The sequence below is a fragment of the Olea europaea genome, chromosome 3, assembly GCF_002742605.1.
Source record: "Olea europaea var. sylvestris chromosome 3, O_europaea_v1, whole genome shotgun sequence".
Taxonomy (NCBI): domain Eukaryota; kingdom Viridiplantae; phylum Streptophyta; class Magnoliopsida; order Lamiales; family Oleaceae; genus Olea; species Olea europaea.
In genome coordinates, this window is record NC_036239.1 from 19793164 (window position 1) to 19806488 (window position 13325).

At 31.8% G+C, this 13325-nt stretch overlaps 2 protein-coding genes across 4 annotated transcripts in view; both read left to right on the forward strand.

The window, feature by feature from the left end:
* Positions 1-5160: 5160 nt before the first annotated feature.
* On the forward strand, positions 5161-8029 carry LOC111389004 (protein FLOURY 1-like). Of its 3 annotated transcripts, none has more exons than XM_023013844.1 (2): positions 5161-5360; positions 5441-8029. In XM_023013844.1, exon 2 carries the CDS (start codon positions 5526-5528, stop codon positions 6450-6452), a length of 927 nt encoding a protein of 308 aa, XP_022869612.1. In that variant the 5' UTR covers positions 5161-5360; positions 5441-5525; the 3' UTR covers positions 6453-8029. The 3 variants fall into 3 exon arrangements, with proteins under 3 accessions (XP_022869612.1, XP_022869627.1, XP_022869620.1); XM_023013859.1 differs by having other exon boundaries at positions 5488-8029; XM_023013852.1 differs by having other exon boundaries at positions 5165-5247.
* A 3593-nt stretch (positions 8030-11622) lies between these two features.
* The window catches only part of LOC111389020 (gamma-glutamyl peptidase 5-like), a 3551-nt gene continuing 1848 nt past the window's right edge, over positions 11623-13325 (forward strand). Inside the window, exon 1 of the mRNA XM_023013870.1 lies at positions 11623-12041. Coding sequence (XP_022869638.1) covers positions 11733-12041 — 309 coding nt within the window. The 5' untranslated portion in view covers positions 11623-11732. The remainder of the gene's footprint in view (positions 12042-13325) is intronic.

Sequence of the window (13325 nt, forward strand, 5' to 3'; positions counted from 1 at the left end):
CACCGTCGACTACCACACCATCGCCTGTACAACACCAAAGCCACCAACTCACTTAGCCACATCGCCACACTACACCACACCACCACCACACCATACAATACCACCAAATCTAACTCGCCAAACTACACCACACCACTCACAATGAGTGCTACACCAATCTAGCAAAAAAACCCAAACATTGACCTTATAGGTACCGTAATCTGAAGTTGTGATTGCAGCGGCCGCCATCGCATTGTCATCACTGTTGCAGCGGCGAGATCTGAAACTATTATAGTGCCATCATTTGCAGCGATCGAGTACAAGTAACTTCATCACGGCATCCCCACCCAAAAAATCCCTAAAGCAGCAGCTACGCACACCAAAAAAATCACCATCATTACAGCACCGAAGCTCACGCCACGAGCAATGCTGCCCAAAATTGGCATCACCATGGCTATGTGGCTCAAATCGTCACGACGATCTGGAAGGGGCGCTCATGTCAGGTCTGGCCGGCGCCGTTGCATTGCACAAGACAAGTGTCGGAGAAAAGATGGCTGTTGTCACTGTGTGTGTTTGGAGAGAGAAGAGAGAGACGGGAAATGGGTTTGAAATTGGTTGTTATATTTATTAATACCTGATTTGTGCATAAATAAACTTCGCCCCTCAATTTTGAACTTGAAAGTTTAAGTACCTGATTTTATGTAATTTCCACATATTTTTTCCCCTGTTTGGGCTCCATTATAACTAAAAATTTTGGAGAAAATATGTTTTGGAATTTTGATTTTTTGAAGAATGTGTGATTAAAAAATAAGAATTTTTTTTCTTTTTGGTTTACATATAATATTATTTTATGGCAAATGTATGGTTGAAAATAATTTTGAAAAAAATTATTTTGAGGAATGGTGATCAAATAGGGGCCGGTAAGTTTTGTTAGAAAAATTCTTGCTAGAATTGGAAGCGTGTCCTTTCCAAAGAATGGATAGGTTTGCCCCCATGACGAGGAATATAAAGCGTGGATCTTATTTACTTATTTTTCAATCACATATTCTCCATTAATCTACTATTTCAAAATGTATTCTTAGCCAAAAAAGGGGGGGATTGAAACAAGTGCTCCATACGTGTTGAATCAAGTCATTTAAAAACTCATTGAAGTTTTCAAAGTTGACAATATTTAGGGTCTGTTTAATTGCAAAGATGGAACTTAGGTGGAAAGAAAACGAATTTTGGGGAATTGAATTGTCTAGAAATTATTTTCCTGGGAATTGTAAATTATTGTCTTTGATTGGTATAATTTTTTACGTGAAAAATATTGAAATAAAAGTGTTTTTGGTGCTCGTTTGGCTTTGTTTTACATAAAAATTGTCAATTCAAGGGATAGATTTTACTGATTTTGGAGATGAAATTTGTTTCCATTGAAAAAAAAAGGGAAAAAAATACTTGGAATTCAATTTCCCACCATATAGGTGGGAAAACAAATACAATGAAAAGCAAGAAATGGTCACCGTGTGAAGCGAAAATGGAATTCCAATTGTTAGGCAATAAATGCCTATAAAACACCAATAAAATTGAAAAATGGAAAACATTTTCCTTGAAATTGAAAGTGAATCAAACATATCCTAATAAATTTATAGTTTAGTAATACACTTCCATGATAGTATTTTAATGCTACTCGTTTTCTATTTAACATTATGTATGTTACACGTGGCAGACCACGTGGATGTCAGCTAAATAAAATACGACGTGAATGTCAACTAAATTTAAAGGTTTGGGGGTTTAATTAATTTTTTTTTAATTTAAATCGGAGGGTATATATGTCATTTCATGATTTTTTATTGAAAAATTGGATGAAAATGATAATTTTCGCAATGAAATAAAAAAAAATAGGGTGCAATCGAAAAAAAAATTTGAAACATATGGACATTTTTTGCAAAAAACTCCAAATGTCGGGACATTTTTGTGTTAATAACCCATCAAATTATTTTATATAAAGTGAGAAATGGTTTTAAAGAACGTATTAGTCGAAGAACGTGTAAGGTTATAAAACAAGATGTTAATAATTGATTGGGCCGTAAAATAAAATGTGAATTAACTTATTTTTTAAAACAAATTTCCAATATTATTTTTAAATGAATAATATACAAAAATTTAAAAAACCGTTGATTCGAAGCAACTTGAAACACGTCAAGGCATCATTATTATCAACAAAGTGCGATTTAGAAATGCTATTTTTGCAAAGATGATAATAGTAGAAATATAAAAATTAAAATATTTGTATAAAATAAATAACAAAAAAGATATTAAAGACTTTAGATCTAACCTAAAAAGAATTTATTTCTTGTGCTTTACAGGGCACTGAAATTTTTGGTCTTAGAAAATCCTGTTGCAATTGCCAACTAAGACTAGTTGAATTTTTAAATTATATACCATGCCAGTTGAGAGTTTTAAATATTAAATTCCCGTTTAGTAGCAATTTTTCATCATAAAAAATAATATTTTTATCATTATTTTACTATTTCAGTAGTTGTTTTTGACTTATTCACTCATAAGTGGGACCCACTTTTCTATCCAACGATCAAAAAATCAATTATCATAAGCACTACCAAATGAATAAGTCGTTTTTTTATACTTGATTTGAAAAAGGTATCTGATGCTACCAAAAATCATACCTGCAAATTTTCCGAGCTTGATGACGGATAAGGAGCACGAACGTGATCCTCCGATACCTGAAACAAAGGCAACGAGGTGTATTCTCGTCGCCCCTCCGATGCTTAAGTCAGAAAGGGAAATATAAGCGTGAGGCTATGTGCTGAAGAACAATGTAAAAACGTACCTGAATAATGGTTCAAGGTTCTGTATTTATAGTAGTAAGTGACATTCTCCTAATTGGACTCAACTAGTTGGATGTCCTCATCTGTTGGAGTCCTGAATGGTTAAGGAGTTGGTTGAATTCCAGAATTATACGTGAGATAGGATTCTTGTGGGAGTTAAGATTCCTAATTGCGTAGGAATTCTAAAGGATTAACAATCTTCAGTAGTGAAGGGGAGCACATTCCCGAGGACTATGCCGAGGACATATGTTTGCAATATGCGAAGCAGCATGGAGATGTGGTCGGGCCTAGTGTCTCGAGGATGAACATGCTCGAGGACACCGTAGATGGATTTACAACTTTATCAAAATTAGTCCTCGGGATATACTGATCGGGGATATTGGAAAATGGCACCATCAGTATCCATTATCAATATCCGAGCTTTTTATTAAATTGCTCATTTAACTTTATTTATGAATTTCATAATAATAAAAATATAAGTTCACGAGTCAATAGGATGTAATTCTCCAAAAGTGAACGAGCCTCCATAGAGGCATAAAAGGACGAGACTCGAATTTCTAACGTATCTCATGAAGGTCAGTAAAAGAAGATATCATTCATATTATTAGAAATAAAAATAAAAATTTAAAAATTGTTTTATGTTTTATTTTACATTTTAGTAGCATAAACTAGTAGATTACTGAATAAAATTTGGTTCAGATTTTGTAAAATTTTCATTGGTTAAGAGTTTTTTCTTCCCGATTCACTATCGAACTTTTATTCTACTCTTAGTGGGATTTTGACAATTAATATCTCCACGAACTTCTACTTTTTCATTAGAAGAGATTGAGAGCTAATGGACTTTAGTAAGTTGTCACTTGCAAGATTCCCCATCTAATTAAGTTTATCAAGACTTAATTCTTCCCGAGCAACCGAGAAAGTTTGTCAAAAAAATTTCGAGTGCGTTTGACACGTCGTTTTCATGTCGTTTTCAGTTTTCAATTTTTTAAAACACTCAATACATATTTGGTATAATATTGTAAAAAATGCATTTTCAGACAAGGAAAATTTTACAACATAAAACTCAAAATGAATTTTTGAAATTTTGAGTGTTTTGAATGGAAACACACAAAAAATTAAAACAAGGAAAATGAACTTTAAAAACTTCTCAAATTAAAATAATTAATAAAATCACACAAAATCTACCCAAATACAACTTTAAATTTTACATTTTTTGATAACATATTAGCATAAAATTGATATGTCTTACTAAATAATCAAATTAATTGAAAAAAAACCATAAAACGATTTCTAAATTTTTTTAACCAAACATGTTTTCTAATTTTTTTCCTTAAAAGAATTAAAAAAAACAATTTTTCAGAATAAGAAATCAAACGCATTTGCTTTAATCTTAAAATAATCCCTCAAATGGAAAAATAGAAAGTATATTTAAAACTGAAAATAAAAAACAGAATCGCAAACGAAACGCATCTTTAGTTTTTGCTTAGTTTTTTAAAAAGAAAAATGTTTTTCAAATAGTTGAGAGGTCAAGACCTTATAATCGAGTAGATTACAAGATGAATCTAGTATTGGAATTTTTCAAGTTTTTCAATTTTCAAACTATTTTGATTATTTAAATAATAATTTATACTTCTATTATGTGATAAGAAATTAAAATAAAATTTATAGAAAATTATAAATTATAAATATTTTTTTTCAGTATATCTTTAATAAATCGAATTACATTCTCTCTTATATACATGAGTGAATAAAAAGATTCTAAAACATTGAAAACGAAGTCCAAGTTTAGGTTTATATGTGGACATTGGCTCCCCAATATTGACGCCCACAGGAAATTCAAGTGGGACAATGCAAGTAAATGTTGTTTGGCTTCTTATTAGTTTGTGGATAGCCATGCATAATTTTCAATATCAGAATATTTAGCATCTATTTGACTCTCATTATCTATTCTAAAATTCATTTTTAATCATACATTTTTATAGGATCCACAATTTTCATCAACTTTTACTCACTCGCATAGAGTTATTGAATTTATTTTTATCAAAATCTACTAAAAATATTGTTTCTCACTACTTCGGCTATATATATGTACAGTCCATTTAGTGTTTGTTTGGTAGAGATTTTGATAATTGATTTTTTGATCGTTAGAAATAAAGTGAATCATATCCGTAAAATAAGAACTAAAAATGACGGCTAAAATAGTGAACTAACGATCAAAAAATTGATTTTAATTTACTTAAAATCTGTACCAAACAAACAGTATTGCAAATTAAACATGCTTCGGTATTTAATTTCTTACATACAAGTATACAACTGCATAAGATATGTAGATAATTCACAACATTCTCAAATTTTAAATTTTATTGTCCATTAATTACCAATAATTAGCATTTATTGTCGTTCCCAATTATCAAATTTATCCTTCTGTTACTGCTTCCTGGTAAGAATCCGTCCGTTGCTACATCTGATACAAAATCTCTAGCCTCAATATTTGAGCCTTATTTCTCGCTTCCCAATAATCCCCCATCTCTCCATCTGGTTCGGTCGGTGGAGGTATTATTCTTTGAATTAATCTACTTGCAGCAGAAAGACTCACTGGATTTTTTATTTTTTTTACTCTTTTTTCCATTTAGGTGGGTGAATGAGTGAATCCCTTTTTGTGTTTTGTGTATATGGTTAGAACACTGGTATTGAAGAATCTGGACTCAAAGTAACCACATGCAGATTCTGGGTCGTCTTTATTTGTTCCTCGTTGTATGTTGTGTTCTTGAGTTTCATAAGAATTTTCCGGCGTGCCTGTTTAGGGGGTGCATTTTGATGGATTTTATCACATGTTTGAAGCAATTGAATGATTTTGTGGTGTTTGGGACATTGAAGCAAGTTTTTGAATTTTTGGGGCTGTTCTTTTTGTTGGGTTTTGGGTTAAAGCTCTTTCAATTTGATTGGTTTTACTTTTTTACCGGTTTGGTCCGTTTTCTTGGTGATTTTAGAGGAAAATTAGATGGGTTTTGTTCAAAAAGTGATTTTGATGAGAATTTCAGTTCAAATTGCAAATGGGGGTCAAGAAATACTAATGCACCCAGAGTCTATAAAATGGAGGAAAATACAGAAAATTTGAATATGTTTACTGTTGATCATGAAGAAGTAATTACAGATTATGATGAAGAATGTGATGCTGATGAAAAAGAGTATAGTGATGAAGTGGAAGAATTTGATATTACAGAATTGAAGAAACTGGTAAAGATTGAGAGGAAGAGAGCAAATGTAGCTTATGCTGAACTTGAGAAGGAAAGGGCAGCTTCTGCCACTGCAGCTGAGGAAACAATGGCTATGATTTTGAGACTTCAGAATGAGAAGAGTTTGATCGAAATGGAAGCTAATCAGTACCGTAAATTGGCTGAAAAGAAGCAACTCCATGATCAAGAAGTGATTCGATCATTGAAGTGGCTTCTACTGAGTCATTCAGCAGAAAAGAGTCTTTTGGAAGATCAGTTGAGATTGTGTAGAAGAAAATTGAAACATTTTATCAAGAATGATGAATGTGAAGGAGATGAAGAAGGTTCCAGTCCTTTGAATCTCGGGATTGAGGATGCCATTGAAGATTTGTTCTATAGCTCGCTTGACATGAATTTGTTGCTGGAATAGAGACACTTGAAAATCTGTATTGAATGGCGTAATTTAGAGACTACATTTGTAAAGCATTTGGCTTCTATATTTAGAATACTAAACTTACAAAGATAATAAATAGATGATATGCAATATGATACATGGTAAGTTTCAATACTAATTAGATTTGATCTGCAGTTGCTAGTACAGAAGCACATGAGAAAATGACTACATTTTGTGAAGAATGATCGAAATGATGAACAGCAAGGAGTCGGAAAAGCTTTGAGTTCTTTTAATCTCAGCATTGAGGATGCCATTGAAGATGTGCTATGGAGCTCACCTGACATGAATTTACAAACAGAGAGTAAGTTGCTTTTGTGTATACATTAACTTCATTAATGCTTTCTTATTTTGCAATGCTGAAATCAGAAATCAGAAATAAGAATTGAATTAAATTTACTATATGATTTTGATTATTGAGAAAAAGCATCATAATGTAGTTCATGGTCCCCTCAACCAAATTCTCTGCTTTCCATTGTATTATCATGAGTTAATGATTAACATATATAATTACAAATATGTATATTCAACAATGCAGTTCAATCTTTTTATATAATATAACTCAACGTGATTTTAATGTTAATGTAAATACTACCTAGTGGGGAGGTGGTCCTCCCTTCCCCAAATTTTCTATCCTTTTATCCTGTTGTTTCTTGGGATGGGAAGTTGTAGGTGACCTTTTTGTTCTCAGATTCTATTCAGACAAGAGCCCAAGACCGCATTTTTTTTTCTAGGTGCGATGTGGTACTGGCCGACATTCCAAAGGAAATCCGGTAGTGATATTATGGACATTCTTTAGGATTTTTTGGTTTGAAGATGTTTAGGGTATTGCTGTTTCTTGATATTGAGAGCATTGTTATTATCTGAGTTTTCCATTTGCAAAAACTTAATTTCCTATCTTGGGAAAGAAAAGTGCAGTAATTTCACTTTCGAAATATAAATTTTGTATCTTAGACCGAACAAGATTAAGTAAAGAAAAAAGTTAAAATCTTGTCTCTGTATTTTATGTCAATTATTGTTTAACACCGTATAGAGACGGTACGAAAATGCTTAAGATTCTTTTTTACTCTTAAGGTAGTTTATGTTGTGCAAGTATTCTTCAGTGATCTCTACATGAAGGATCTATTGATGTTTTGTGGAAGCTAATCATGGACAGGGATTGCTGGATTTTAACATGGCTTTTACCTAGTGGAAGGATAGTCAGCAACCCTCTCCGCCATTAATGGTATCCTATCCCAACTTTAGGGTCGAGGTCAATATTGAACTCAAGTTGTGTTCCCATAGCTATGTGCATCTTGGGTATACAGTAATAAACGGGATAAGACAATGCTAGATAAGACTGAGGAGAGCTAACATCTTTTTGCTATCGATCGATCATGTCATGTATTGATTACCAAGTAAGAATGAACCAAATATGTGAACCAAATTCCAACTTAGATGTATTGTAGTTTTGAGAGGTAGAAATTGTTTGATACTTAAAACAAAGTTAGACAAGATTTAAAAATATTAATACTTGTCTAATTTAATATACCAAATATATCAATACACCTTCGTCATGTTATTGTGTTGGTGTGCATTTCGAATTCATAAATTGAAACTCAATCCAACAAAATAAGTTGGTCTCTCTCTCTTAATCGGTCAACATTTTTTTTTGCTTTTAATAACTTTCAAGCAGTGTTCTAAAAAATATAAAGCATAACAAGGTGTGGAGGTCAAGCTTTGAGCTAAAAGAATTAAGGTATAAAAAAGCGTTTTCTCATTTTAATATTGTTTCAAAGTGCGTCTAAAAGTGCGAAAAAATAAATAAAATAAAATCAAGGATAATTACTACAAAACCTCCTTACCTTTCAATAGTGTGGAGGAATTATGGCACAATGATGATGGGCTAGTTTATTTCAATAGCTGGGCTTGTGGGTCGGCCTGTCCATTGAAAACTCAAGCTGTCCTTTATCTTGGCAAAAACGTGTTGCTGAAAACACGATTTTTTAAATAAGAACGGAAGCTTCAGATCTTGCCAAGTGTATTCCTCTATACCTTTGGATGAAGGGCTTCTAATGGCTTTGATTTATAATCGACCCTAGGGTTTTCTGATGACAGACCCTTCAGTTTTCTCTCTGACTCTCCAATTCTCTCTGTGATTCCTTGTGTTCTCTCTACTGCACTCTTTCATTTTAGCCCAGTTTTATGATGAAAAACATTAGTCTTGTATAGATCTTGAGTGACCGATGTATAGGTTTTGATCCTTCATTCTTGAGTGAATGTTGTTATGATTTGTGATGCTTATTTTTGGAAATCTTGCTTGACTTCCACTGAGTGCTAAGAGATCTGTAATGGACCGTTCGATTGTGGATGATTTTCAGTGATATATTGATTTTCTTTTGGTTTGACGGACGCTCAAAAGGGGATTAGGAACGAAGATCCAAACCTCTTGCTCTAGAGCAAAATTCATGTGTTCCTCTTTATGTTTTCTGCGATTTCTTTCCATTTTTTAAATTTACGTTTATTATTTTCGGTATTTTTGTCGATCAAACTCGCTGTTTTTTGTGAAATTCGCGGCACAAATTGTATTGTGCAAAATGACGTCACCTTTCATTTTCACCTTATTTTCACCCTTCATTCCGGAAAATGTCATTTTCATTCAATTTTTCAATAAAAAAAATGTAAAATAACAAATATACCCTCTTATTTTAAAAAAAAATAAATTACAATTATATCCCCAAACGTTTTTAAAAACTACAAATAAGTCCAAATAAATTATTAAAATGGTAATTAACACAAAACGTCTTTACCTTTCAATATTATTTTGCAAAATGTCCATACTTTTCATTTTTTAACATTTTCACCTTTTTTTTCACGTTTTATTATGGAAATCATTTTTTCAATTAAAAGCTGTAAAGTGATGAATTTACCTTCCTATTTAAATAAAATAAAAATAAAAATAAAGAAAAGAAAAATAAAGATCAAATCGCTACTTTACTTTCAAATTTTTCAAAAAAATAAATTCTTTTTTAATTATTTATTTGTAGTTTTTGAAAATTTGGGAATATAGTTGTGATTTGTTCTTTATTTTTATTTTATTTAAATAGGAAGGTATATTCGTCATTTTATAGTTTTTAATTGGAAAAATTGAGGAAAATGATGATTTTTGCAATGTAATGTGAAAATAAGGGTAAAATTGTCAAAAAGTGAAAGGTATAATGTTTTGCACAATAATATTGAAAAGTATAGATGTTTTATGCTAATTACCATTTTAACAATTTATTTGGATTCAATTGCAAATTTTAAAAAACTTTGGGCTATAATTTTAATTTGTTCTTTTCTTTTTTATATATAATATATTTAAATATGATGTTATATTTGTCATGATGATTTTCGCAATGTAATGTGAAAATAAGAATGAAAATATCAAAAAATGAAAGGTATGATGTGTTGCACAATAATATTGAAAAATATGGACGTTTTATGCTAATTACAACTTTAATAATTTATTTGGACTCAATTGTATTTTATAAAAAGTTTGGGGATATAATTGTAATTTGTTCTTTTTTATTTAATTAGTAGGGTATGTTTGTTATTTTATATTTTTATTGAAAAATTTGATGGAAATGACCTTTTTCGTAATGAAATAAGAAAATAAGAGTGAAAATGTCAAAAAAAAATATAAAAACGTTTTGCATAATAATATTGAAAGGTAATGATATTTTGTACTAATTACTCTAAAAAAAACTCGAAAAGTGCAAGGCGGGGAACTTCGCACAAACTAAAAGGGTTAGTTACATTAATGGTCCCTAAAGTTTTGAGTAATTACGTTAATGGTCGATAAAATTATTTTTTAAGATTAATAGTTACTCAAGTTTTTAACTATTACACGAAATTAACATTAAATTCTATATGACATCGTTAAGTGCCTATGCATCATGAAATGATGTTATTTATTCATCAAGGTAGCAATATTGAGAAGGAATTGGGGATTAAGCACTTTCAGATGAGAAAAGTAATGCTGCTTTAATTTTGATCAGATTTAAATTCACATTTTGTCTTTTAATGACAATTTTATTGATGTGACATAATAAATAAGTGTGTTTGGTCACATGTTGGTACTTAATGGTGTGTCTTGTATTTAATGTTAATTTTTATATCGAGTGATCTTTAGTATCACAATTATGAACTTGAGTAATTATGATCGTAAGAAAATAACTTTAGCTACCATTGACGTAATTACTCAAAATAAAACGTGACAATTACTTGGCAGAAGAAAAATGAATCTAGACTCGAACCTATATCATATGAGACACAATTAAAAATAACAAAATTCGTACATGTTAATTCTAACTCTAAATTCAAACGATTGACTAAATGAAATATATCAAAGGACCCAATTATTCTGATGAAAATTAGTAAACAGATCTTGTCAAATTGAAGATAAAAATGAAAATTAAAAAAAAAACGCCGGAAAAATAGCAAAAAGTAAAACATCAAATTCTGGTCCCAATTCATTGAACCTTCCAATAATACATTTGGTACGTAATCCATTGCATTTGCATAAATAAGGCGGGTAATATACAAGGATTAAAGGGCAATTAATCAAAAATGGGAAATTACCTATCGAGTCTCCAATCTTTTTCGCTTTGTGGCTTTCATCTCAAACCTTTAAAATCAAACTTTTATTTTTTAAATAGAAATAAGTCCTTGTTTGGTAGGAATTTTGATAACTGATTTTTTGACCGTTAAACATAAAGTGGATCCTATCTGTGAGAGAATAATTCAAAAATAACGATCGAAATAATGAAAATTTAATTTTAATCGGCTTAAAATCAGTACCAAACAAGTTCTAATAATGGCAAAAGCTATTTTTCCCAAGAAAAATTCATCGTGTGAATTTTATAAGACATTTTAATACCGAATTGGCTTGAAAGTGGAAGAAGGAACTAATTGTACCAGTAATAATATGTTAGGGAATTAGAAAGTTTAACTGAAGATTGGGGACAAAAAGGGCATCAATGTTAAATGTTGAGGACTAAATTAGCAATATTGCCTAAACATTGTTACAAGGATAAATTTGTAAATTCATAATTGGTGACTTTCTCATAAATGAACTCCTATAAATGCGTTCGCGTTATTCGTATCAACCTCATTAGTCATTGCTATATTCCCCATCTCAACTACAAGTCCAGCCCAGAATTCCCCTACCCCACCCTACGCTACACTTTCTCTCTCTATACATACACACAGGCATAAGCATATACATACAGTGGGAGAATGGGTGGCCAAAAGTTTGCTGTTCTTCTTTGTGCAGAGGACTCAGACTACGTAAAGAAAATGTATTTGGGGTATTTTGGGGTGTTCGTCAGAATGCTTGAAGAAGAAGGTGAAATATGGGATAAGTTCCGAGTGTCAAATGGGGAATTTCCCGAAGATGAAAAGATCGGAGAATACGATGGATTTGTGATCACAGGAAGCGGTAATGATGCCCATGGCAACGATCTTTGGATCTGTAAACTCTTGAATTTGCTCAAGAAATTAGATGGGATGAAAAAGAAAGTTCTGGGTATTTGCTTTGGTCATCAGGTATGTTTTTTACTCTCACTTTAGTCCCTTTTCCAGTCTGAGCATTTTTTTGTCCGTTCATGGCGGATAAATTCATGGAACCATGCTACACGTCCAGAAGAGTTCACAGATTATTATTATTTTTTCAACAATGCTATGGTGACAGAATTTTTGACATAATGAATGACCGACACTCATATTAACAGAGCCCACTTCTTATTTGGACTTTTTTATTCACGCAAGTGAAAGAATGTCAATCATTATGTAACAAAATTCTAACAAAGTAGTTTAATTGTTATTCAAATTCATGTCTTGTTACAACTCACAGCTGTCATGTTTTTAGAGTGGGGTGAAGAGCGGGGGGGGGGGGGGTGTCTTTTCTTAGTGCTAAAGGGGACAAAATTTGTGTCTTATCTTGTTTGACCATCCAATGGCAAAAAAATTAATTCTACAAAAACCATGATCAAAGAGTCTAATTGTGTAATGATTTGGATCTGTGTCCAAATCGTTATATAATAATTACCACCTTGAGAGAGTATATGTTCGCCTTCTTAACGGATTTGTATCGCGTCCTCTATAAGACAACCTATGACATGTACTTTATGAAAGATTTAACTTGAATCCTAGTACTAGTTGACAATGTGTTAGTTCAGTGTATCTTATCTTCGACCATCACATATAGGTAATTTGTCGGCAATAGCCTCCATATTGCATCAAATAAGTATTAAATTATAATTATAAAATGAAGTTTAATTTATTTGTAATAATACGAGGCCCCAAACATATTCAAAGAATTTAATGAGTTAGTTTGTGATTTAAGCCGGCTTTAATGGGGCATACATTTTCAGTTGAGTCTCTATTACATGGCTTGGGATTGCTTCAAAGGAATAAATTGTTAATATTATCAAAGTAGCACCAGTTGTCATAGAAATATAAATAAAATATTCTAGGAAAATGTCAAAGTGCCCGAATTTTGGTTACCGAATGGATGACCGACCCTCACGTGGAGCGTGGAACCCACGTGAATAAAATAATGTCCAACCCCCGAGGTGTGAGTGTTCGGTCATCCCGCATATCAACAATTATGTTTGTGTAGCATGGTCCAATATTCTATTCACTATAGATATAAATTACTCATTTTTTTATTATTATTTTTTTTTTTGGGAATCGGATAGAATCGATGGTATAGCTCCGATTCTTCTAAGAAACAATTCGTCGATTCGGAATGTTTCTCGGTGATGGTTTGAGAACCGGTTCTCCAAAGTTCCTTTTTTTTTGGGGGGGGGGGGGGGGGGGGAAAAAAGA

Coding starts and splice junctions, on each gene's coding strand:
- LOC111389004 (XM_023013844.1), top strand. CDS start 5,526: ATGCAGATTCTGGGTCGTCTTTATTTGTTCCTCGTTGTATGTTGTGTT.